The sequence below is a fragment of the Canis aureus genome, chromosome 22 (assembly GCF_053574225.1).
Source record: "Canis aureus isolate CA01 chromosome 22, VMU_Caureus_v.1.0, whole genome shotgun sequence".
NCBI lineage: Eukaryota > Metazoa > Chordata > Mammalia > Carnivora > Canidae > Canis > Canis aureus.
The window spans coordinates 40,710,089-40,733,973 of NC_135632.1; the positions used below are offsets into that span (position 1 = coordinate 40,710,089).

The 23,885-nt window shown below is 43.3% G+C and overlaps 1 protein-coding gene across 9 annotated transcripts; it reads right to left on the minus strand.

The window, feature by feature from the left end:
• Window positions 1-284: 284 nt before the first annotated feature.
• ZNF662 (zinc finger protein 662) lies at window positions 285-22,763 on the minus strand. Of its 9 annotated transcripts, none has more exons than XM_077865573.1 (6): window positions 14,186-14,201; window positions 13,595-13,699; window positions 12,512-12,638; window positions 11,745-11,861; window positions 9,669-9,770; window positions 285-8,659 (listed from the first exon to the last, which is right to left on the minus strand). In XM_077865573.1, the coding sequence occupies exons 3-6, from the start codon at window positions 12,543-12,545 to the stop codon at window positions 7,629-7,631; spliced, it is 1,284 nt and encodes a 427-aa protein (XP_077721699.1). In that variant the 5' UTR covers window positions 12,546-12,638; window positions 13,595-13,699; window positions 14,186-14,201; the 3' UTR covers window positions 285-7,628. The 9 variants fall into 9 exon arrangements, with proteins under 9 accessions (XP_077721699.1, XP_077721698.1, XP_077721702.1 ...); XM_077865572.1 differs by lacking the exon at window positions 14,186-14,201 and adding an exon at window positions 13,876-14,001; XM_077865576.1 differs by lacking the exons at window positions 13,595-13,699; window positions 14,186-14,201 and adding an exon at window positions 22,746-22,763.
• Window positions 22,764-23,885: the final 1,122 nt, after the last annotated feature.

Genomic DNA, 23,885 nt, shown 5'->3' on the forward strand with positions numbered 1-23,885 from the left:
ACAGATTCAACCAAAATCCCTGCGGATGTTTTTGTTGAAATTATCAAATTTCTTCTAACAGGTATATGGAAATGCAAAGGAATGATAAAAAAACAAAATAACCTTAGGGGGAAAATTGGAAGACTTACACTGCCGGATTTCAACAGTTATAAAGATAATAGTAATGAAGATGATATTGTATTGGCATCAAGATAGACAAATCAGTGAGTCTGGTGATAGATTCATATATAGGATTGTGACCGTGCAGTTCAATGGGAAAAATAATCTGTCCAACAAATGGTTCTAGAAAAATTGAATAGTTATATCCAAAAAATAATCTTAGCCCATTCCCATACAAAAAATTGCCTTGAAATGTATTATAGAGTTAAATGTAAGAGTTAAAACTATAAAACATGTGAAAGAAAACAGGAGAAAATGTTAATTACCTTGGGTATGGCAAAGATTTCTTAAATGATACACACAAAAACACAAACTATAAATGAAAAAAATACTTCAACTGTCCACAGGAATACTTTCTTTGCAGTTTGCACAGACACTATATAGGGTGGTCGTGGCCATGGCTATATGCTTCTCAATTTAAATCCAAGAGAGGGCATCTCCCTCTGAAGCTATTTTCAAAAGTCCTGAGCTCCACTCTGGATCAACCCAAGTCACAACCATTAAATGTAGCAAAGGAAATGGCATTATTCCAAATGATTTAAGCCAGTCAGATTCCATCCTGTTAGCCAGTAGTATAGTTAAACTATCCTATATGGCTGTGAAATGTGAGTGCCTTTATTAAAAAAGAAGAAAGGGGAGGATGGAGGCCAGAGCAGAAACCAATCAAGTCCACTACATTATCAGTTGCAGGGAAGGAAAGGGCATCTATCAGTTATTCAGTTCTACCAGAGATATTCTTAAGATCCTGAATTGGGCCTCCTAACCTTGTAGTTTTAGTCTTTAAGCCACAGAACTAGGATTTTGTTCCATACTCCTAGATCTCCACTAAAGCAATTATATTTTAAACATTGGCTCCAGAGAAACACGAAGAACTTGAGGAGAGGCAGAGTCTATACCTTTCCATCCTATTTCAGTTGCCTGTGCTTAGAACAAGAGCAGTCTTACCCCTGTCAAGCAGAGGGTGTTCCTGGCACCTTTTGAATATACTCATTTCTAGCTCCTGCACTCTTTGACCTAGGGGAGAAAATTGGCTTTGCAGGCTGGCAGAGCACAGCTAATTTTGCAACTGACTTGATCACCCACTGTAGGCAAAAAGTCTTCCTCTTAATAAATCTGTGTTTCTATTCTGGTATTCTCTTTATGTTGAACAGGTTTTTAAAGGATCAAAGAAATGATTAACAAACCTCCAGATGAGGTTGGCCTGTACAAGATTTTCCTAAAGGCAGCACTATTGGCATTTGGTGTCAGATAATCTTTGTTGTGGCGGAATGCCTTGTGCATTACAGTATATTTAGTAGCATGCCTGCTTCTACCGGCAGACGCCAGGAGCAGCCCAATCCCCAACTGTGACAACAAAAAATTTCTCTAATTGCCAAATTGTCTAGGCGAAGGGGAGCACAATCACCTCCAGCTGAGAACCTCTGACCTACACAGATACATTCCTCATTCCTTGAAAAAGCAAAACATGGTTAAAAATTATGGCTGTAGTTGAGATCTAAGTTGGAGATTGATGGGGGATACAGTAAAACCATCAATTAAAACAAACCAGTAATACAATTTTGATTATTCACCAAAGGAACTTGGGCTTTGCTTTTTAAGCAACAGAAAAATAATTAAAGGACTTATAGAAAGAGAGTGATATAATAGGTTTTCATTTTAAGAACATTTTCTTGATCTTAGAGGATTGAAAAGACAATAGCTATCACAAAACTCTGAGATGGTAATTATATGAAATAAAGCCAAGGAAGCTGAAAGGAATGAATAGATTGTCCCTATGTCTTATGTACGCTTTCAGCTGATTTTCAGTTTCTTTATTAATGCCATCATGAGTGGCTTTCCTCAGGTGTATCTGTTACCTTTTCAGAATATTTACACTGTATACATCCTGGGGTTTTTAAATCTTTTATGTTTTTTGCTACCAGTTTCCAGCATATTCTACTCTACCTCCCTTCTCTAGTTTCCTCTTCATAAAGGTTTGCATTTTTCAAAGGAACATCAGGGAATCTGATTTGCCACCTCTAGGACAGATACATCAGAGGAACTTAGCCCCTTTGGCATGACTATCCTTTGAGTCTCCCAGGAAAATAAAATAACCTTGGGGCCTGGTGGTTAGATTCCATGCATTCAGAATTACTATGTTCTCAAAGAGAATGGGGCAGAGTCAAAAGCCTATGTCAGTCTCTCCATAGGGTGCTTTTGGTGGGCAGGAAACACATCTGAAGGGAAGAATAATCTATAGTACAGGACACCACCTGGGACAACAGTTGATTTTCAGACAAATTTACATTTTGGCTTCTTTTCTCACACCAATTCTTTCTCATTTCTCTTTATATTATCAACAAATAAGATTTTGTTATTTGTATTTGTTCAAGTATTTGTTATACTTGAAAATAAGTGAATAACTTTTTATCAGCTTTAGTGGGTCCAATATACTAGAGATCAGAATGGGTCTCATGCTTCTTTCATACTAAGCATACTAGTCCAGGCTGTAATCGGGGGTGGAGACCGAAAAATACAGTGGCTTATCTCCAACACCTGTATGACTTACACCAGAAATATAGTTCTATTCTTGGGGGGCGGGGTTCAAAGCCAGTTCTTTTTGTTTTCTCTTTTTGCTAGGGAAAGGAAATATCTTTTTGCTCATTTCTCAATTACTCAGCAGAAAAATGACTTTCACCTTCAGAGAACATGCTCTAGGGGACTCTGTACCTCTTAATAGTACTGGAACACTGTTCACTAAAACAAAGCCTTAGTGAATATGAAAAATACTTTGTTATTTCACAAGAATCAACCTTAAAATATAGGTGACATGGCAAACCTCAAATTCACATAGGTCGGGTGGCAGGGGGTGGGTCTAGAAAATACATCAGAGATAGGAAGTTATCTACTAGAGAATCTGGAACCGAGAGTATTATATCCACATTTGGAAGGTATGCTAAGACATGACAAATAAGTCTGGTGGTATTCATGAAATTAAGTTTAAGGCATGAGAGGTGGCTATTTAGCCACTCAAACTCCAAGCAACTGAGATGAGATACAAATATAGCTCATGTGACTACTAAACAGGAGAAAATGTAACATTAAGGTGCTGTATAAGAGGCCAGGCTTTCAAATACAAGCCTGTATCAATATGACTAAGTTACAGATGACAGAAAACCCAAATCTAACTAGTTTAATAAAGGATATGTATGGCTCACATAACTGAAAAGTCCAGAGGTAAGTCTATTTCAGGTAAGGCTTGGGCTGATGGCTCAATGTCACCAGGGACCCAGTTTTTGTCTGCATTGCCACTATCTTCTTTGGTATTGGCTTCATCCTCAGGCCCCACAGGCTAACACCAGGAAGCTCTAGACTCCCCCTCACCTTCCCTTTTAACAGAAAAAAAGTGTTACCTTAGTTCCAGGTCTCATATCTTCCTAGATATCATATGGAGGACGGAGAATGCCTCCTTTGGCTGTTGTCAAAGAAAAGCCTCTCTCTTTCAGAAGACCCAGTAAATATCTCCTCATAGCTCATTGGCTCTGTGACCAAATAGGACAAGGTGATGGACATGGGCTTATGGAGTTGGGACTGAAGCCAAGTCAGGTGGCTGAGAAACGATACTTTCCCTAAGAATATATGGGTTTTGTCTGCAGAGAGAAGAATGGATGCTGGGAATCAAATAAGAGATGAGTAATACAGAACCCTGACTTGGCCATGACAAAGACATGCTCAGAATTGCAGACACTGTTTTGCAACTGAATTGCTTCTAAGACAACTCTGTAGGTACCTCTGAGGGATTTCATTATTCATTCCCCCAAGAGATTCTGGGCAGGTCAGCTGATTTTCACAATATGAATAACTCTATACACTATTTTTATATTTCCTCACTTTCCAATCCTACTTCTGAAAATTTTGAAGACAAAATTTTACCACAATCAACTTTGATTTTAATATATTGCTAATTGCAATTTATTTATATTGCTAATTGTAAATTAGAAATTAAGTTTCTAATTTTTCTTTTATATTTCTCCAAAATTTAGGAAGTATTAATTTCATTCCTCTTCTGACTTTGAGATGTGTGGAAAGCGTCATTACAAATTGGAAGGTCTTCCATTTTACAATTCCTTCATCACAGACTATGGTCTTTGATATGGGCTTTCAAGTACCTGTCTCTAGGCCTCTGGTAAGGAAGACAGTTAGGAATTCTCTTGGTAGGGGCCATCCATTTCTACATGCTATTTCTTAATCTCTCTGAAATATGTATATTCTGCTATGTTTTGATAATTCTTTCATTGTGATACTCCTAAAATTTGTCTTGTCATTCTTCACCTACAAACATTTTCATCTTTGAGGGAGAGAGTTCCTAGGGTTGGTCAACTTCCATGATGCTCCTCTGTAAGTCCAAACTGTTTCATAGTTCCATTCCTATATTCTTCTTCCTGTTCATTATCTCTCTCCCATTTTAAGATAGTGACATCACCTAACATACATATCATCTGCATCCTGGGGACTTATTAATATTTAGGATTTTAATGATCACCTCCTGTAGCTTAGTTCATTCAACCCTATTTCAACTGTGCCTGTGTCATGTGTCCACTCGTAATATTGACTGCACTTCGTATCTCTTCCTGGCCTTCCTCCTGTCCAACTCTCTAAATACTAAATTGGTGTTTCATAGGACTCTATCTTGGGTCCTCGTGTTTTGCTATACCCTCTGGAGCCAGTACTGTCTGAAAGAACTTCCTGAAATGATGAAAATGTTCTATGTCTACAATATCCAATACGGTAGCCAACTGCCACATATAGTTATTGTGCACTTAAAATCTGGTCAGTAGAAGAACCTAAATTTTAAATTTAATTTAAATACCTACAAATGACCAGTGGACTGTATTGGATAGTGCAGCTCCAGGTGATTTCATTCATTTCTTCCATGGCTTTAAATACCTTCTGTTCATTTGATGACTCCCAGGTGCAAAGCTCTAGCTATAACTAACCCAGAGCTCTAGCCCATATATACAACCATCACTTGAAATGTCTACTTGTATATCTCACACATACCTCAAATGTTAATTCAAAACAGAGTTCTAGATTTCTCCTTCCCCAAACCTATTTCCATTCCAGTGTTATCCATTCCAGTAACTGGTCTGCTCTCTAATTCAGCTGCTCAGACCACAAACTAAAAGCTGTCCCTAATTCCTGTTACTCCTATATCCACTGTTAGCAGGTCAATGATTTGATTTCTAAACTATATCTTAAATACATTTCCTCTCCATCTCTACTACTACCACCCACTCCAAGCCATTATCATCTCCAACCTGGACTGCTAGCAGTCTCGAATGTCATCTCTCCTTTCACTTTCCTCCCTTTACAAACCATTGTCTACTTAGCAGGCAGCAATCATTGTGAAATGTGAATCAATCATGTCATTCCTCCACTGAATACCCTTTAATAGCTTTCATTTAGGATGGAATTAAATGATCTGGTCCACCTATGTCTACAAACCTAACTTGTGCCTTTCAGTACCCTTGATCATTGTTATACCCAAAACCTTTTGGTTTCTTAAACATGCCAAACCCTTCACACATCAGTCTGCAGAGCTGTTCCCTCTGCTGCTGTTCTTCCCCTATTATTGATACATGTGCCTTCTTCTCATTCTGAGATTTAGCTTTAATGTTACCTCTTAGGATAGACCTTCCCTATTTATATAAATATGCTCCCTCTCCATCATTCCCTCTCTGTACCATTCATTCCTTCATAATCTCTCTCACTAGATTAATATTCTAGAAAGGCAGGAAGCAGTTCTGACTATTGTTTATTCAGCACCTCGCATAGTGCTTTGCATACAAGCAGGTGCTCAGTGATATTTGCTTAATAAACTTCCCCCAAATACCCTTCACATCACTCATTTCCATTTCTTGGTTCTATTTAGTACAAAATAGAGAGGTTTAACGAGAGGTTACCCTAACTGGAGTATGCTAAGCCAAGTTCTCCTTATTACCTGGCTTTAGGCTTCAGCAATCAGGGGCCCTAGAGATATGTATGTGGTTTAATCCAAGCCAGCCTCTGGCTTCTCTTCCTTGCTCCTTAGTCAGCAATTATATTATCTGGCTGGGAGCTTCTAAAGTAGAATGCCTAATTAGCAGAGAGGCAAACTGGAAGCTGAAAAATAGCTTTCAAGGTGAAGTCTAGAATGTATGTTTCATCTGTTTTGGCCAGCATTCTTCTCTGAATAGGGCCTCTGTTTCTCTAACCCTTGAAGATGGTCAGCACCATTCTCTAATAATACAGCTTACTCTGGAATGTGGGCTATCATGATGAGAAGAGACTGGAAAGGGATTTGGGATAGTGGAATGAGAGGTATTGTAGCTATACAAAATTTTATGGGAAAACAAACCCAAGAAAACAAAAAAAATCTCCCACTTGGTTTACATTTTCCCAGTCCCAGAGTACTATCTTATAACACAAGGGGAAATCAGGTCTCCCAAGACTGCACCTCCAGACTACCCTCTGCTACTTTCTTAAGTTACCTTGGTGACCTCAAGGTGGACCATGACTTCTGAGGAAGAGAAATTCTGGGGTTGGCAATGTAACCGCATTGATATCTACATCAAATATGGCTTTCAATAAGGTAGACTTATGAAAGCAGTATTAATAAGTACTTACACATAGAAAGAATATATCCAGGAAGACACAACCAGTAATAGTGGCTGTCTCTGAGGAGGTAGATTAGGAGACAAGAGTGACAAGGAGATACACTTTTCACTGAACACCTTTTTAAACTATTTCAACTTTTTTTTTTTTTTTACCATAAGCACATTATACCTACTCAGAAATAAATAAGTTTCCAAATTTGAAAAACTTAAAATACAGTATTGATCTTCAAGAACCATTTAGCTGGACTAACACACATAGACATTAGAAAAATATAAGACAGCACATAGTTAAATACCAATTTGGACAGTACTGATTACAAGTAGAAGAGGAAGGTCTGTTCATTTGAAGGAGCTGGGTCTTAGATGAGGAAGGAAATTTTTAGCCTAGGGAAAGTTGAGCAAATAAATTTGAGAAGAAGTAGAAATGTGCACAAATAGAGAACAGCAGACTCCAGAGTCAGATAGACCTACTTGAATCTCAATTCTATAACATGTTAGCTGAGTGACCTTGAATTAGTTTTATAACTTCTTTCAACCTCAGATCTCTCATTTGTAAAATGAGTATAAGTACCTACCTTAATAGGAGTAAGAAAAACTAAAGACTGTATGTGTGGTTAGCATAGTACCTGACAGGGTAGATACTCAACTAAAAGTTGCCTAGCATGAACATGGTTGAACAGGGAGACCAGTCTTACTAGAGTACAGGGTACCTGTTCAGAGAGGACAAGATAATACTGGCTATTAAAGTTATAACAAAGTGGACGATCACCTTGTTTTGTCTCTGGGGTTCCTATAGCATAAGAATTATAAACAAATATCACTGTTATGCATTCTCTAATGTTCAAGAAGGTGAGATATCTGACAATTACAAGGTTTCTCTCTAGCATGGCGCCGCTGGTGCTTAATCAAAACAGAATTCTGACTGAAGGCCTTCCCACAGTCATTACATTTATACGGCCTTTCCCCAGTATGGATTCTCTGATGTCGGATAAGGTGTGCCTTACAGATGAAGCTTTTCCCACAGTCAGTACATTCATGAGGCTTCTCCCCTGTGTGGACCCTCTGGTGCTGAGCAAGATCGGAGTTCCACATAAAGCCTTTCCCACAGTCCTTGCATTCATAAGGCTTCTCCCCAGTGTGGATTCTCTGATGTCGAAGTAGGGCTGGGTTCCGAGTAAAGCTTTTCCCACATTCCTTACATGTATATGGTTTTTCTCCAGTGTGGATTCGCTGGTGCTGTGTAAGGCTTGTGTTCTGACTAAAACCCTTCCCACATTCCTTACATTCAAAGGGTTTCTCTCCAGTATGTATTCTCTGGTGCCGAATCAGGTTTGACTTCCAAACGAAGGCTTTAGCACATTCTTGACACACGTATGGTTTCACCCCTGTGTGAATTCTCTGATGTGCAATGCAATGTGATCTAAAACTGAAAGTCTTCCCACATTCCTTACATCCATAGACCTTCTCTCCATTATGAATTCTCTGATGTTGGTCAAAGTCTTCATTTTTATCAAAACACTTGCCGCATTCTTCACATATATAGAATACCTGCTCACTGAAAATTTTCTGATGTATACCAAGGGGGATATTAACACCAGTATTCTCTGAACTATCTTCGCCAGAGACCATCTCATCTTTGACAATCACTTCTATAATATCATTTGCGGTGTTCTCCAAACTTCTCCCATTGGAGTAGTCAGACCACCTCCCTAACCTGCTTTTTTCCTCCTCACAGGTTTTTCCAAACCAGAATTCCTGGGAGCCACACCACCGGGGTCCACTTGATAGCACCATGTGATCCTTTGCCTCCTCAAAACTTCCCTCCTTCAGAATAAAATCTTCTTTCTCACTCTTCAACACACCCTCTGAAAGAACAAATCAAAGCTGCAAATGTCATCATCACCCATGATAGAGCGAGTAAGGTCACCAAGTGGTACTAGTGTGTCCATTTCACTCCAAGTGTCACCCCTCGTGTCTCAGTGGCCCTGTCCTAGCGGGAAATGGCACAACAGGGCTAGCACACAGAAAGCAACCAAAAGGTATACCACAGAAAGGCAAAAACTCGACAGAGTCCCTGAGGGCTATGATTCCCAAGCACCAGGCCAAGCATAAGGGGAGCTCTCCCAAAACAGTTGAATTGAACCTCAGGGACACAAGTCAGAACTTCTTCTAGGTAGTCCTGGTTATAACATGAGAAGAACAGGCCAGGATTCAGGGCAAAGGACCTGTTCAGAAATAACGAATCCTTTGAGGCAAACCTGGGGAACCTAAACTTATCACACGCAGTGGAAAGCAACAAGGAGAATCTTCCTCATACTTGTCAATGCTAAATGGAAATGTCTTCTCATTCAATCCAGTCACCAGGTCCGCCATGAAAAGTGCTTCCCCAAACTACTTCAGATACAGTTGGGCAAAGACTGCCTGCTCTTTGTTCCCACAGTGCTTTATTCACATCTCTGTCATAGCATCACACTTTGCTGTAATTATACATTTATGTATAATGTCCTATTAGACTGTGAGCCCTTGCAAGATAGGGGCCATATAGTCCTTGCTTTCTGATTCCTAAAAACTAACAGAATGAATAAAATGCAGCACTTACTTTTAAAATATTGGTTGGCCATAGCAGCCAGTAGGTCATCTGTTCAGTTACAGCCTAAGACCCAAGACCCATTTGAATTTAATTAATCAGTGATGTTCAAATGAAAGCTGGAAGCTTGGGGTTTAACTTTCCTCTTCATTAAATGGTTGACTTGGGGATTTTTAGAGAGTCGTTTATTTAGAACATAAATGCTAAAATGGAATCTTAATAGTTTACAACAGAAAGACAGAGGAAAACATGTGCCTGAGAAGAAAGTGTTCATTTACCTCACTTACCCGTACAGGTTAGGCTTGGACCCTCTCCTTGAAGTTTCAGGTTCAATGGCTCTTCCACCTGCTCAAAATGGGAGATCCCAGCAGGCTTTAGAAATGGATATCCTGCCAGGGTCAAGATATAAATAAAGGTGGCTCAGTCGGAGGAGTGGGGCCCGTTAGGAAAGGAGCAGAGATGGAAGCGGTAAGGGAGAATGAAGGTGGGTGGACAGATTGGTACATAGGCGACCTGACATTTGAGGAGGATAACAATATAGAGGACAGAAAACAGATGTACAGGGAAGTTGCAATTCCATCAGTTCCTCAAAATGTGAAAATGTTTCATTCATTTTAAATATCAAGAAGAAACAGGGGAGACTAAGGTCTCTTCTTCACTTCATCTAGGAGGCAAAAGCCAGTTCATATGGAAGAGAGTCAGGATGGGATGGAACTGCACAGAGTTGTTCCTGAGGCTATGTTGGGGAACCACAGTCTCTCAGCTTCCTTCCTGTCTATCCACCTTAGCTATTGCCTTCTCTTTCTACAGAGGCTCAATGGTGGGTCTATGGCATCCATTAGAAATGGACTCACAGCCTCACTCAGCCACTTCCAGAAGTCACTTCTTATTCTAATGACAGACCTCTAATTGCAAAATCCACTCTGATAAACTCTTCTTCAGGCTTAGTTAAGTCTGGCCTCCTTGTAACTCCCATCCAAAGCCTCCTGAGAAATGTACCAATTCCTCACCCTCCAAAAGACAACCTTTTATACTGCTGAAGTCAAGGACTGTGTCCCCTGATATTCTCTTAAGACAAAATGGACTTTGAAAAGAAAGTTTGCTGCAGGTCAGGCCATTAGGATTTTACTCAAGGAATAATTTAGCTGTTGGCTTTCTGCCTAGAGCAAAGATGGGAAGTTCCCTTGGTTGGTGGGAGAATAAGCACTGAGATCCTGAGAGAATGCAGAGGACGTTGTAGTTGTCTCCCTATATCCATCTACCACCCACCCCACCACCCGACCATTATGGAGTAGCCATGCCCTTTGGAGGGGAGTGATTTCAACTCCAGTTCCTAATGCAGCCCTCACTAGTCTAAGCCAAGCAGGTTAAACTATCCCACTTACTCCATGAGAGACAGTGTCAGAAGTTGGCAGTCCAAGCCAAGACAATCAGTGCACACAATTTCCCTGGCCATAGTCATTGGTTTAGAGTTGGCATCAGACTTAAGACGGTACATTACAAAGGCCTGAGGAAGGCATCCCATATTTTTCTCCCGAGGTATAAAGAAGCAGAGCCTTGGTTACAACTACTAATCATCTTACCACCACAGGAGGAGCCAGACTGTAGACAAAGCCAACATACAAAGAAATAGAAAAAAGCAAAGACTGAAACTCTGATCAAACTGTACCTGCAACTCTACCTCTGAACTTTCAACTTCCAGGAAACAGTAAATTCTTTTTTTGTTTCAGCTAGTTTGAACTGGGTTGTTACTTGTAATCGAGAATATCCTAATATGAAAAGACTGCCAGACACAGCAAGGAACTGTGAGAATGGGGAAGTTGGAGGCACAGCTCAAGTTCCACTGTGCCTACAGGAGAGTTCCTGTAGGAAGAAGATAGAATGGGGTCAGGGGGGCCACAGGGGACATAGTTGCCCCTAGGAAATTAGGAACAGGAAAGCCTTGTATTGGGCAAAGGAATGCCAGAAATCCCTGAACTGGAACTATATGATTCAGGGTTATTGAGACTTCTTGATTACTAATGATAAAGATGGCTGAGATACCCCAAAGGGCAGTCAGAATCTGGAGGACTATAAGCAGGCTGGGAATGCAGAAAGGCCACCTAAGTGTGTAAACAGAAAAGTCAGGGAGTACAGATAAGAACAGTAGAAATGGGGAAGAGACAAAATAGGTGAATGAAGAAGAGCCAGAGTGAATAACAGACTCAAGAAGATGGAAAATCATGGGAACACAGGAAAAAAAAAAGAAAAAAAAGGAATCCCACTGATGTCTACAGCACTAGGTTAAGAGAACATATACCTATTACATTTTAAAGACCAAGACAAGGGAACTGGCCAGATGACCGGCATGTGTCCTCACTCACCTGAGGAGATGCCCCTCGGGCCCTCTCCATCCAGAGCTCCCTGAGGAGCCTTGCACCAGGGTGCTTCCCCTCGCTCCAGCTGGGAAATCAGAGCCGGTTTGGGAAATGGAAATGCTGCTTAAGGGGAAGGAAATGGGACAGGCAAGTGAGTGGGGTGACATAGAGCGATCCCAGAGCTCTTCCCAGGCTTTGTCTTTAGGGGTGGGGTGGAAAGAAGGGAATGAACTAGGGAGAGCAAGAAAAGGAAGTCCAGGTGAAGGAACAGGAGACCCAGGGGAGTGGGGCCAGGAGACTTACAAAGGTCAGGAATAGGAGTAAGAGGTGCTCAATGACAATTTCAGTGAGCGAATAGATGATTCCACTCATTGAGATTGAGCTTTCTTATTCTCTTCCTCCCTTGGAGCTCTCAAGTTTAGACAGCTGCATGAGGAGGCTCAGTATTGGGCTGGGTCTCCCATAGGGAGAAAGTGGGAAACTGAGAGCTTGGTGAGGCACCAAGAATCTGCTCTCTTCCTTCTCTACCCATGGCACAGGGGTCAGGAGTTAGGCAGCTCTCACCCTGAGGCAATAAAGTCTGTTTCAAGGCCTGGATTTATTTATACCTGGACTTCCCACTTCCCAGCAACCACTGAGGCTGGGTCATTTGAATCCAAGGGCCTGAGGTTCCCACTCAGATGAGGGTTATCAAAGACTCCTGAGCTTCTGAGGAAGAAGGAACCAGGAAACTCTGAAGGGCAGAAGCAGAGTCCAAAAGGAAAGACCCTTACCCAGGGCAGCCACAGCCCCATAATTCTCCAGCATCACGTCCCTGTACAGGACCCTCTGAGCAGGGGCCAGGCCGGTCCATTCGTTCTCAGAGAAGTAGATGGCCACATCCTCGAAGGTCACTGACTCCTGAAACAACATGTGTTTAAATGCCCTAGGACAATCCCAGACCCAGGCCTGGAGTAAGGGGCAGACCAGGCACTAAGAGGTACTGGAGGGCGTGCCAGTTGAGTTTCTGGATTCTGAATGTCTAAGAGAACCCTCAGCAGATTTGTACCCCGCACTTCCAAAGATATAGAGGATCAGCCGTCGATTTCTCATGGCTCTTCATCTTAACTTCCCAACATCCTCTCATCTTTTTCATGAGTCTCTACAAGTTTTCCCTCTTTATCCTTATGCCCAAAACAACTATCCTTGCTCCAGGAGCCATCCTTTCCCCGCAGTGGGCCCTCTGTCTGAGGTCACCAACCCTTGATAACAAGTTCAACTATCATCTATCGAGTCCAGGACAAGCACTTGACATATATTACTTGGTGTATGCCTCACAGCCTCTGAGGAGGGCATTAGATTCATTTTATAGAAGAAGAAATTGAGGTTCAGAGATTTACTGCTCCCAAAGTTACAGAACGGAGACAGAATCCAGGGCTGTCTGCCTCCTCTGGCTCTTCTTTACTGTGCCACGCTGCCTTCGGTCCTCACACTTGCCACCCCTGCTGTCCCTGTGTGAGATTCTTTCCCTTCTCTCCCTCCTCCTCACTGTCACCAGCCACAGGGGAAGCTAAGGGCACCTCAGTACACTCAGGCTGCCCTGGAGGCCGGACTCCAAAGGGCAGATCCAAACTCTGACTTTACTCCCTGCACTCTGCCACTCCCACACACTCTCTGAGATGCCCCACCCTACTCTTTCTTCCCAGCTTCCCAGTCTTAATGTCCGCTTTTCCTGTACCTCTGGGAGCCCAAGCTTCTGCCCTTTGTCTTTCCTTTTTCCTTAAGAAACACAAACAGTGCTAATGTAGAGCCAACAAGACTTCTACTTCCCAGCCACTAATCAGTCCTTGCCCTACAATGTCCCCACAGCGACTTACCCAGCACCCCAGGGGCTCAAAGACTTTGGCTTGACTTGCACCTCAAAACGTCCAAATCCTCTGCACCGCAGACGATTCCATTCACTATTCAGAGACCCAGCTTACCTGCCAAGAATCATCTCTTGTACCACCACCCTCATCCCCTATCCTGTCACCATCCTGTTAGAAACCCAAACCCTTGCCTTGCCCCAATGGGTGTCCTTGCACCTGCAGCTCCCCCTGCCTGGAGATCCAGCGCCTCCCTCCTGCGCCGGCAAAGTCTGATTCATCTCAAGACCCACCTCGGACATAACCAGCTCTGCAAAAACCAGTGACCTGGAAAAGCTGGACATTCGTCGCGGCGCACAGGGCTCTGTGAACACCTCTGCGCCCGCGCTTGGCTCCTGCCTGCGCAGCTGCACGTGCGCTTCCCCTGCCGGCGCAGGTCTGGGGGGTGTCGAACTCATTCTGCTGCCTGCCCGCTCCTCCGGCCCCTGCACTCGGGGCTGCACCCCGGCTCCCCGGCCGCCGCCCGGCCCCCGCCGCCCCTCCTGCGGGCCTAGAGCCCGGGGCAGAGCCGAGCCAGCTCGGCGGCGCCGGCCCCGCACTCACCGGGCGCGCCCGGGCCGGCGAGGGCTGTCCCGGCTGCAGCTCGAGCGCAGCGCCGCAGGGGGCCCCGCTCGCCAGGGCCGCGGCCGCCGTGGCCCGGGCCGCCCCCCGGGAGGCGAGTGCGCGCCAGGCCCGCCCGGGGGCCGCCCGGGTCGGGCAGGGGCGCTCCGGGCCGGGGGGGTCTGCCCCAGGGGCCCCGCCAGCCCCACGCCGGCCCCCCTCGGCCCCGCGCGGGAGAGGCGCAGGCGGCTGCACGCCGGCCACTCCGGCTTCTCTAGGACGGCGGAGGGCGCCACGTCTCTGTGGTCCTCCTTTCTGGACGGGAAAAGAAACCGGGAGCGAAGGGCGCGTCCCGCTCCCGCACGGACACCCACTGCCTCGGGCGCCGCTGCGGGATGCGGGCGAGCGGGCCGCTGGGGAGAAGACTCCCTGGGAATCCTTTCCCAGCCCCCCTCTCCCCCTGGCCACCCTCCTCTGCCGCACTGCACTGGTGGGATGGATGGATGGATGCCGATGCGGAAGAGCACGGACTTCTGACATGCCTGCTCCTAGATCTCCATCCCCTTACTGGGTTCCACCTTCCCAGACAGCAGCTAAGGGCCTTCATCATTGTGGTGCTTCTAATATCCACCCAACACCTAGCACCTCTTATGGCCGTTTCTTTAAGTGCCAAGGAATACTTGTTGAATAAAGGAATGAATAAAGGTTGAACCTTTTTTCCCCCTTTTATTTATTTGACAGAGAGAAAACAAGCTCACGCACAAGCAGGGAGAGCAAGAGGCAAAGCGAGAAGGAGAAGTAGGCTCCTCGCTGAGTGGAGCGCCTGAGGTGGGGCTCGATGCCAGGGCCCCAGGATCATGACCTGAACCCAAGGCAGACGCTTAACCGACTGAGCCAACCAGGCTCCCTGTGAACCAGTTTTTCAGTGGAAGAAAGTAAGGCCCAGAGAGAGGAAATGGCTTACCTAACATCACATAGCATGTTGAGAAGTTAAACCTTTAAGCAAAATTGTAGAAATAGAAGAAGACCACCAAAATAAGAACAAGAAAGGCTATTCATTCAGAGCTTACTATAAGCAAAGGCGTTCAACCACCATCACTTGCATTTGGTATAGACTCTAAATCAGGTACAGAAGTATAAAGCTTTATAGTTAAAAAAGGAGGGGCAGGGAAAGAGACTTCAGGTGTGCTCTGATTGGAGATTGTTGGCATGGGGGAGCTAACTAGAAGCAAAGCATCTTCTGTGAGTGGTTGGGGGGAGTATATTAAGCAAATTCTGGCTATTTGGGGCTGATTGCTACAGGGTTTATTTTGGCTTCCTGGACTGGTTGCTACGGATAGTAGTTTGACCTCCTAGACTGGTTACTGCAGATAATGGGTTGGCTTTCTGGACCCTAGATTGGTTGCTGCAGACTGTGGATCAGAGTTCTATTTTTCTATATGGTCTGGCCATTTTCCATTTGTATATATAGTCTTTTGGGGTGAACAAAGTAGGAAGATGTCTGCTTCAATGAAATTCCAGCCCAGAGGCCCAGATTCCTTTTAGAAACCCAGGGACTGAGAGCTTACAGATATCATACCCGTGAAAAATCACAGAACAAAGGAGACCTCAGATGAGCTCCCTGATTTGTTTGCTTGTTTGTTTTTAAGAGGATACTGGAGAAGTTCATAAATGGACACTAGTTAATAGTCTGTGAGCATTGAGTAGGCAGCAGTGAGTCTTACCCTGGGAAAGGTCATTAAGAAGGATGGGCACACAACAAATGCTCCCATGATTTTTAGTGACAAGATAGAGAAAACTGGACTCAGTGCAAAATAATTATGGGAGTTTGAGCTCATAACAAGGACCTCTCAGAACCTGATTATTAAGTCATGCTCCACCAGAAGGAAGGTCTCTTGTGGTTCGGATCAGTGTTCTGGTTCAAAACTAAAGAGGAGAGAGAGAGTCTATTTTCATCCACATAGTTTTACTCTTTCCATTGTTCTTCCTGTTAAACACATAGCAGCAGACAAGGTCAAGGCCATATCCTAACTGACTTGACCAGTAAAGTACAATAAGCCACTTTTAGATTTATACAATGTTTTACTTAAGTAAACAGCAAAAGGAAGAGTATCCAAATATGTCAAATATTTGACATATGTCAAATATGTCAGTCCCCAGATCCTTGTTCCAGGCACCAAAAACAAGGACATCAAAACAAAAGGGGGTTCAGTCGCTGTAACATCCTTGGTGAGGAGCTGATTTTAGACTACAGTTAAACAGTGTTACACTCTGCAGTTATACCCAGAAACCCTCCTACCTCTTCAGAATCTGAGAGGCAATGAGAAATGGTCTAATGACTGCCTCCCACAAGAGAGAGGGAAGGGAGTGGGAGATAAGCTTGAAGGTCTCTAAAGCTCCTCTCATCCTCTCATGTTATAGAAGGATCACAGGTTGATCTGCCATGAGTCAGAGTAGCTGTAGTTCAAGATTTTGACTGCATGGCTTATATATGTGTAAACCTATGAGGGCACCATGGTGGAGCCATTCCCCTATAACTAGACCTCCCAACTTTTTACACATAAAAATTCTCAGGAATATGAGCCACCACATAGGTCATCAGATACTCTAATTGGTTGTATTGACAGGGGCTTGGGTCAAATACATTCCTTGTATCTTAGGCAAAATCAGACAAAAGTGCCCATGATAGTGACATACAATAGTATAACCAGACCCACTGCAGATTGAACCATAGTCAGGCTCCTCATCCAGAGCCAATCTAGCTAATTATGTCAGTAGTCCAAGTGAGGCAAGAGGTACTGGCAATGGCACATAACCCACATAAACTGGACAGCAAAAAATCCAGGGCAGTACAATTGTCCATTATCAATCATGCTAGAGAATTTAAAACAATCAGTGGGCTATGAAAAATGTACAAGGAGTCCAACAATAACAAGATGAGGCTAAAGGGAATAATTTCAATGTCCAGGAAGTTAATCTTATTCTGTTGTTTCTTGCAGAGACTGTTTCTTTCTGGAGTCAGTGGCTGTTGGAAGGATTCCAAGAGTTTTTAAATTGAGATTATTTATTGGCCAGTTGTAAAATTGAGGGTGGTAAGGGAAGCCTGGATTGTTGCTCAGATATACTACAGACAAAAGCTAAGAAGTCCCTCCCTCTGCCCCTGACTTCCCAGGGTCTAATCCTTACCAAGGACTATCCGGATTGTTCCTCTCCTTCCACAGCTAGTGTCTCACCTTATATCCAGTCCTCTCCATGTCTAACCCACACCATATGCTTAGACTCACCCCTGGTTAGTTCAGAAGCTCCTCTCTTCTATAATTTAGAACATCTTAGAATATCTCCTACCCTCTGACATGTGAGCCATGCCAAGACCGCCTTAGTTTTCAACCTCATAATTCATGATCATTATACTCATTATTTATAATTTCCCAAATCCAGCAAGCATGGCTGGGATGAGTTTCAGTCTCCTAGCCCTCAGCTCTTTTTTCCTACTTGCAAATTCTAGTAGTCCAGTTTTCCAGAGATAGGTATAGAAGGGAAAAAATAGAGTGATAAGGGTTAATTATACGGTTTGGGTTTCCTGCAGCCAGTTAGGGTCTTCTCCCACTCCTGAACCTCATAATTAGACATTATAACTTAAATGAGAGGTACACTTTAAGGTAATTATCACATTTGGAGCCCAAGTGAATTATCTTAATTTGTACACCACTAAGAGCTTAGGCTTGGTTGTCCAATGATCTTTTCCAGTTTTTAAGAGTTCACTCTCTCTCTTAATAGCACTTCCTTCTTGGGGAATGATACAGGTCACAAAAGGTCCAGCTAATGTCCCAGCTAACTGTCCACTGTTGGTACTTTCAGCTATAAAAATCGCACTATTATCTTATTGTGCGTCTTAGGGAAAGCTAAATATGTAACGTAGGTCATCTAAGAATTCTTAAGTAGTATTGTTGACATATGCTGTGTGGAAGATGGTAGTGCCATATCCTGAAAAGGTGTCCATTGTAGTCCATGCCTAGCAGCATTCTCCATATAAAGGTAGGATATCAACGCAGTCTATTTGCTAGGATTCACCAGGCCTAGTTCCCCTACTTATGCACTCCAGTTTCCTTTGCTACTTAACTGTCACATTTGTCATATACACTTATTTCTGTATTGATGTTCCAAGAATCCTGCTTTTACTATTTCTTTTTTGTTTGTAGAACTTCCTTCAGCCATCACTTTAGAATAGGTGTGCTAATGACAATTGCCCTTAATTTTCCTTCATTTAATAACATACTGATTTTACTTTCATTTCTAAAGGATATTTTTATTGGCATAGGATTCTTGAATTGGTAGTTCCTTTTTTTCCCATCACTTGATAAACTTTGTGCCACTTGCAAATGACTTTCATGGTTTCTTTTTTTTTTTTGTATATTTTTTTTTTATTGAAGTTCGATTTGCCAACATATAACACCCAATACTCAAACCATCAGGTGCCCCCCTCAGTGCCCGTCACCCAGTCACCCCGTCGCCCCGCCCACATCCCCTTCCACTACCCCTTGTTCGTTTCCCAGAGTTAGGAGTCTCTCATGTTTTGTCACCCTCACTGATATTTTCACTCCTTTCCCCTTTATTCCCTTTCACTATTTTTTATATTCCCCAAATGAATGAGACCATATAATGTTTGTCCTTCTCCAATTGACTTATTTCACTCAGCATAATACCTTGGTTTCTGATAAGAAATCCATGATCATTTCAGTTGTTTCTCTATAGGTGATACGCTGTTTCTCTCTAGTTGCTTTCAAAACATTTTCCTTGTCGTTAGATATTTGAAGTTTGTTTACACTGTGTCTGGACTTGAATTTCTTTGGGTTTATCCTGTTAGGCGTTTGTACAGCTAATTTTAAGAAAATCCAATCTACCTATTTTTCTTTTGTTGCTTGTGATTTTGATGTCATATACACAAAATTGTTGCCAAATCCAGTGTCATAAAGATTTTCTTGAATGTTTTCTTCAAAGAGTTTCATAGTTTTAGATCTTAAGTTTTCGATACACTCTAATTTTTATATGTAGTATAAGATAATTCTTTTGAATGTGATATTCAGTTTTCCCACCGCCACTTTTTGCAATGGCTTCCGTTCCCTCTTGGTCTTGACAACCTTATTGAAAATCAATTGACCATATAAGTGAGCGTTATTTCTGGACTCTATTCTATTCCTTTGGTCTATGTCTGTCCTTATGCTACTACCATGATTTATTTACTGTAGGTTTGAGTGGCCCCCTCCCCAATTTATTCTTTTTCAAGATTGTTTTGCCTCTTTGGGGCTCCATGCAATTCCATATGAATTTGAGGATCAGCTTTTCCAATACTGTGAAAAAAGCTGTTAGCCTGTTAATAAGGATTTTGTTGAATCTATAGATCACTTTGGGTAGCTGAGGATAACTTTGGTTATCCTCTTAACAATCCTTCCTACCCATGAATATGGAATCTCTTTCCATTTGTATAAGCCTAATTTCTTTCAGCAGTGTATTGTATTTTCAACCTGCAAGTCTTTCACCAACTTGGCTAGATGTTTTTCCCCTCAGTATTTAATTCTTTTAGATGCTATTGTAAATGGGATTGTGTTCTTAATTTCCTTTTTTGAATTGTTCACTGCTAGTGTATAGAAACACAGCTAATTTTTATGTTGAACTTGTACCCTGCAATTCTGCTGAATTTATTAACGCTAGTAGTTCTCTTGTGGAACCTTTTGGATTTTATCTATATAGGATCATGTCATTTGCAAATAGAGATAGTTATCTCTCCCTTTCCAATTTGGATCTTTTCATTTTTTTCTTATCTAATAGCTCTGGCTAGAACTTCCAGTACACTGTTGAATAGTAGCAGTGAAAGTGGGCATCCTTGTCCCAGACCTTCTGATTTTAAAGGGAAACTCTCCAGTCTTTCACCATTGAGTATATTAGCTATAGGCTTTTCATAAATACCCTTTGTCATATTAAGAAACTCTCTATTTCAGTTTTCTAAAGGTCTTTATTATGAAAGGATGTTCAATTTTGTCAAATGCATTTTCTGCATCGATTGAGATGATCATGTAGGTTTTTTTTCATTCTATTATTATATTCTGTGTCCAGTTACCCTTATATTTCTGATATACACCCCACTTGGATATGGTGTATTATCCTTTTAATATGTTATTGGATTTGACTTGCTAATATTTTGTTGAGTATTTTTGCATCTATATTCATAAGGGATACTGGCCTGAAATTTTCTTTCAGGTGATGTTCTTATCTAACTTTGGTATTATGGTACTACTGATAGTAGATTGACTCTTGATCTTGGGGCTGTGGGTTTGAGCCCCACATTGGGGATAGAGATTACTAAAAAAAATAAACCAAATAATAAATATTTGGTAGAATTCACCAGTGAAGCCATCTGGTTTAGGACTTCTCTTTGCTGGGAGGTTCTTAATTAGTGATTTAATCTCTTTACTTATTATATGTCTGTTGAGATTTTCTATTTCTTCTTGAATCAGTTTAGGTAATTTATATTTCATGGCATTTGTCCATTTCTAGGTTATCTAATTTGATGTACAATTAGTGACAGTGTTGACATACAATTATTCAAAGTGTTCTTTTATAATCCTTTGTATCTCTATAAGGTCAATAGTTATGTTTCCATTTCCATTTCTGACTTTATTTGCATCTTCTTTCCTTTTTTCCTAGTCAATCTAGCTAAAGTTTTGTCAATTTTGTTGAATTTTTCAAAAAACCAATTTTGCTTTCACTGATTTTTTTCTATTCTCTATTTCATTTATCTCTGCTCTAATCTTTACACTTTCCTTCCTTCTGCTAGTGTTGGGTTTGGCTTGTTCTTGTTTTCTAATTCCTTAAGGTGTAAACCTAGGCTTTTGAGATTCTTTTTTTTTAATATTTTATTTTTTTATTCATGAGAGACACATATAGAGAAGCAGAGACACAGGCAGAAGAAGCAGGCCCCCTGCAGGGAGCCCAATGTGGGACTTGATCCCGGGACTCCAGGATCACGCCCTGGGCCAAAGGCAGGCACTAAACTGCTGGGCCACCCAGGCGTCCCGAGATTCTTTTTTAATGAAAGCATTTACAGCTATAATTTTCGTCTGAACACTGCTTTCACTATATACCGTAAGTTTTGATATGTTGACTTTAATTTTCATCCATTGCAGAGTGTTTTCTAATTCCTCTTGTGATTTCTTCTTTGAAGAGGAAGTGTTAGGAAACTTGCATGCAGAGTCTTTCATACTCCATGTGTGTCTTTTTCCCTTATGATCTGGCTATATATCCTTAGTACACCATTGTAATAAATCTTAGCCATGAGTACAACCATAAACTGCATCTCATTAGTTCTTCTAGGGAATCTTTGAATGTGAGAGTGGTCTTGGGGATCCTCCACAGATTGATACGAGGATTAGATTGCTTAATAATACATACAAAGCATTTAGCATAAGACTTGGCTTATGGTAAATTCTCATAATAAGAATAGTGATGATTATAGTGACAATGAGGATGACCAGCACAGAGCCATGAACAGGATAGGTGCTCAAGGTCAATCAATCCAATTCCATCCTATCCCTCCATCCTCGCCCACTGTACGTCCTCAAATGCACAGCCCACGTACCTTTATAATGGCATCTCATTGCTGGCAAGTACAAGTTTAGCTTCCTGAACAGCAGGAATAATACAGCAGATTATTAAGGCCCAGAGAGGTAAACTGAAATGTCCTGGGTCATGTCATGAATTGGTGACAAAGTTGAAACAAGAATTCAGGTTTGCCCTTTAACTTCAATACTGACTTCAGTGTCACCTGGTATATGTGATGTAGACTAGGAGTAAAAGAATTAACCTGGGGTTAGGCTGTCAAGAACCCGGTTGCCATGGAGATAGAACCTTGAAAAACTAGGAAGGAAAAGAAGCCATAGATAAGTCCAGCCCTAAATTAGATGAGAAAATTATTTGCTCTAAAGGCAGAAAGAAGCAATTTCTCCCCTGCATCTCCATTTTGACAATCCTCTTGTTGACTTGTGGGGGGTGACGCAGTGGACAGGAGGTGGCAGGCACCTAAGGCAGCCGTCAATGGCATCCAGCATTAGGACAATGCGCAAACAAGATGCAGGGGATGGCCAGTACACCTAGACTACAGAACCCCAAAGGAGAGCCTCGATATAGAAACCACAGCAGCTAAACGGAACCCTCCAAACGATGGGCAGCTGCTCAAAATTCTGAGCCATATATATAATGAGAAGACACCAGACGGGACCAGACACCTGCCTGGGCCGTCTAGAGGACCCAAAGCAAGGCCCACCAGCGTTGCCCACTATGGACTGTGCACATGAAGCCTGCAAGGAAGGGGCACAAAAACTGTTTAAGGACAGCCGAAACAGTGCTCCTGCTAGGCCTAGGAGGTGCGAACTTTCAGGAACACGGGGCGTGGTGGCTACTGGGCTCAGCGCTCACTGGCAGCAGCGGAGTGGCAGTGAAGGAGGCAGCCCTCCCCAGCCCCAGCCCCAGCCCCAGCCCCAGCCCTCACAGACCCACTGACACACTGCACCTCGGCGCGAAGCCCAGCCGACCGGCGGACAGAGGGCGCCTCGGCACCGAGGCCCGCCCGCAGCACCTGCCCCGAGACGCCTTCGCGGAGGCCGCGGGGGCGGAAGTGCGTCACCGCCCTTCCAACCCTGGAGCCCGCGCACGCTCTAGCACGCCCGGAGGCCGTCCGAGCGTCTCGTTGGTCCTTTCAAACCTCAGCCCGGCTGCGCGGCTCTGCGCCCCGCTACTGCGGAGCTGCGGCGTGCTCCGGCTCTCCCGGGGCTCGCTCGGGGTCGCTGGCCCCCGGCCCCTCGGGAGGGTTGGCTGGGCAGCCGCACAGGCCGACTTCCCTGGAGCAAGCTAGCCCCGCCCCAAGAGCCAGTAAGGACTGCCCCTGCATCGGGCCGGCCCTCTGTGGCTCCAGGTGGACTGGCCCAGCTGGCGTGGCCGGAGTTCTCTGCAGCGGATGGGTCAAAGCTCGAGTTCGCGCTGAGCCTGCAAGAGGCTGAGCTGTGCTGAAAACTTCCTCCTCCTCTGAGCCCTCCAGGCACACAGGCCTCAGAGTGCACGTGCACCCCATTCCTTGGAACCGCCGCCACATGCCTTGAGTAGCACATCCCACACGCTCCCCGACCTCCAGGTCAAGCGCCCCCGATATACACAGCGCGCGTTGACCTGGCTCTGTCTTCTTCCAGGCCTCCACCTACTGACCACCTAATCAGTGTGGCCTTCCTGACTCCCCACCCCACTTCCCGCTCCCGCTTAACAGGGTTGTGATTATATACTTCTTTGGGCAGGGATTTATTTTGTTGTTGTTGTTGTTGTTTTTAATAAATTGATTTTTTATTGGTGTTCAATTTACCAACATACAGAATAACACCCAGTGCTCATCCCGTCAAGTGTCCCCCTCAGTGCCCGTCACCCATTGACCGCCCCCCCCCCCACGCCCTCCTCCCCTTCCACCACTCCTAGTTCATTTCCCAGAGTTAGGAGTCTTTATGGGCAGGGATTTAATATATTTTCCTCTTCCTTAGACCATAAAATCCAAGAGGACAGGGACCACCGTGTCTATCTCATTCAAGGTTGGTGATAGCAGAAATTCTGGCAGTAAGTGCCCAGTAAATATCTGTTGAATGGATAGTTGGGGCTGTTCCAAGGAAGG

Bases quoted from the DNA above. Each gene is read 5' to 3' on its own strand.
- ZNF662 (XM_077865569.1), bottom strand. From the start codon at position 14,040: ATGAGTTCGACACCCCCCAGACCTGCGCCGGCAGGGGAAGCGCACGTG. The intron at 12,639-13,875 runs GTGGGTCTTGAG...ATGTTGTTTCAG, and splicing joins CAGAGCTGGTTATGTCCGAG to GAGTCAGTGACCTTCGAGGA. The intron at 11,862-12,511 runs GTAAGGGTCTTT...CTTCCCCTTAAG, and splicing joins TGGGGCTGTGGCTGCCCTGG to CAGCATTTCCATTTCCCAAA.